General features: G+C 46.7%; 1 protein-coding gene across 1 annotated transcript in view; it reads right to left on the bottom strand.

The window, feature by feature from the left end:
* Positions 1-856, bottom strand: part of LOC119585244 (tyrosine-protein kinase Dnt-like) — a gene marked incomplete at its 5' end in the record, with an annotated part of 52,633 nt that overhangs the window by 6,400 nt on the left and 45,377 nt on the right. The window contains 1 exon segment of the mRNA XM_037933903.1: positions 64-198. Coding sequence (XP_037789831.1) covers positions 64-198 — 135 coding nt within the window.

Below are 856 nucleotides of genomic sequence, written 5' to 3'. Positions count from 1 at the left end.
AATAAAAATAAAATGAATAAAAAAAAAACGTACGACCGAAGACCGCGTCCCCAAGATACTCACACGCAGTTCCTAGCGGCAACATCCCCGTGCAAGATATTGGCCGTGTGCAAGAAGGCGAGGCCGTGCGCCGCCTGGACCGCCAACTCCACCAGCTCCGTGGCTCGCAGGTGGCCGCCCCGGTGCTCCTGAAGGTATCTGCAGGGGGGGGGGGGGGAGAGAGGCGGAGGTCATCTCCAGGTCAGGTGGAGCGAGAGAGAAGTTGTCGTTGGATTTTGCGAGGTGAAAAAAAAGCGAGGTGGATGAGTGAGGTTGTTACGTAGGTGGATGGGCGTAATAGAGAGGTTATTTAGGGCCAGGTGGAAAGGGATGGGAGGTTGTGTGGAAGGATGGAGAGAGTGACTGGTGGAAGAGTGGTTAAAAGTCGCTTGTGGTTGATGTGGATATGTATGGAAGCTTATGTGGAAGAACGAGACAGAGCGCATGTGGAGTTAGGTGGAAAAACGTCGGAGAATGAAGTCATTTAGCCATGTGGACAAAAGGTGGTGTCATGTGGAAGATAGAAATACCATTTGCTCTTGAATGGACTCAAAAAACGAACCACAAACGATTTTATATATATATTTTTTCCCCACAGTGTTTTTCGGAAAGTAAAAATTACTGTGGGCTGTTTAGTACCGAATTACAGTGGAGATCCTATGTCAACTTGGGTTTCATATTTGCTTTGCCTAATTAGAGTTAATCTCTGTGTAGGCATTTGGCAACCCTGATTATCAGTACACTGGGTACACCTTCACGGTTCGTTTGTCTAATAACATTTAGTTATCAATAAATTGTAAAGGTAAACCCTTCACCA

Source organism: Penaeus monodon, chromosome 19 (genome assembly GCF_015228065.2).
Source record: "Penaeus monodon isolate SGIC_2016 chromosome 19, NSTDA_Pmon_1, whole genome shotgun sequence".
Taxonomy (NCBI): Eukaryota; Metazoa; Arthropoda; class Malacostraca; order Decapoda; family Penaeidae; genus Penaeus; species Penaeus monodon.
This window is presented reverse-complemented; position numbering and strand designations above follow the sequence as displayed.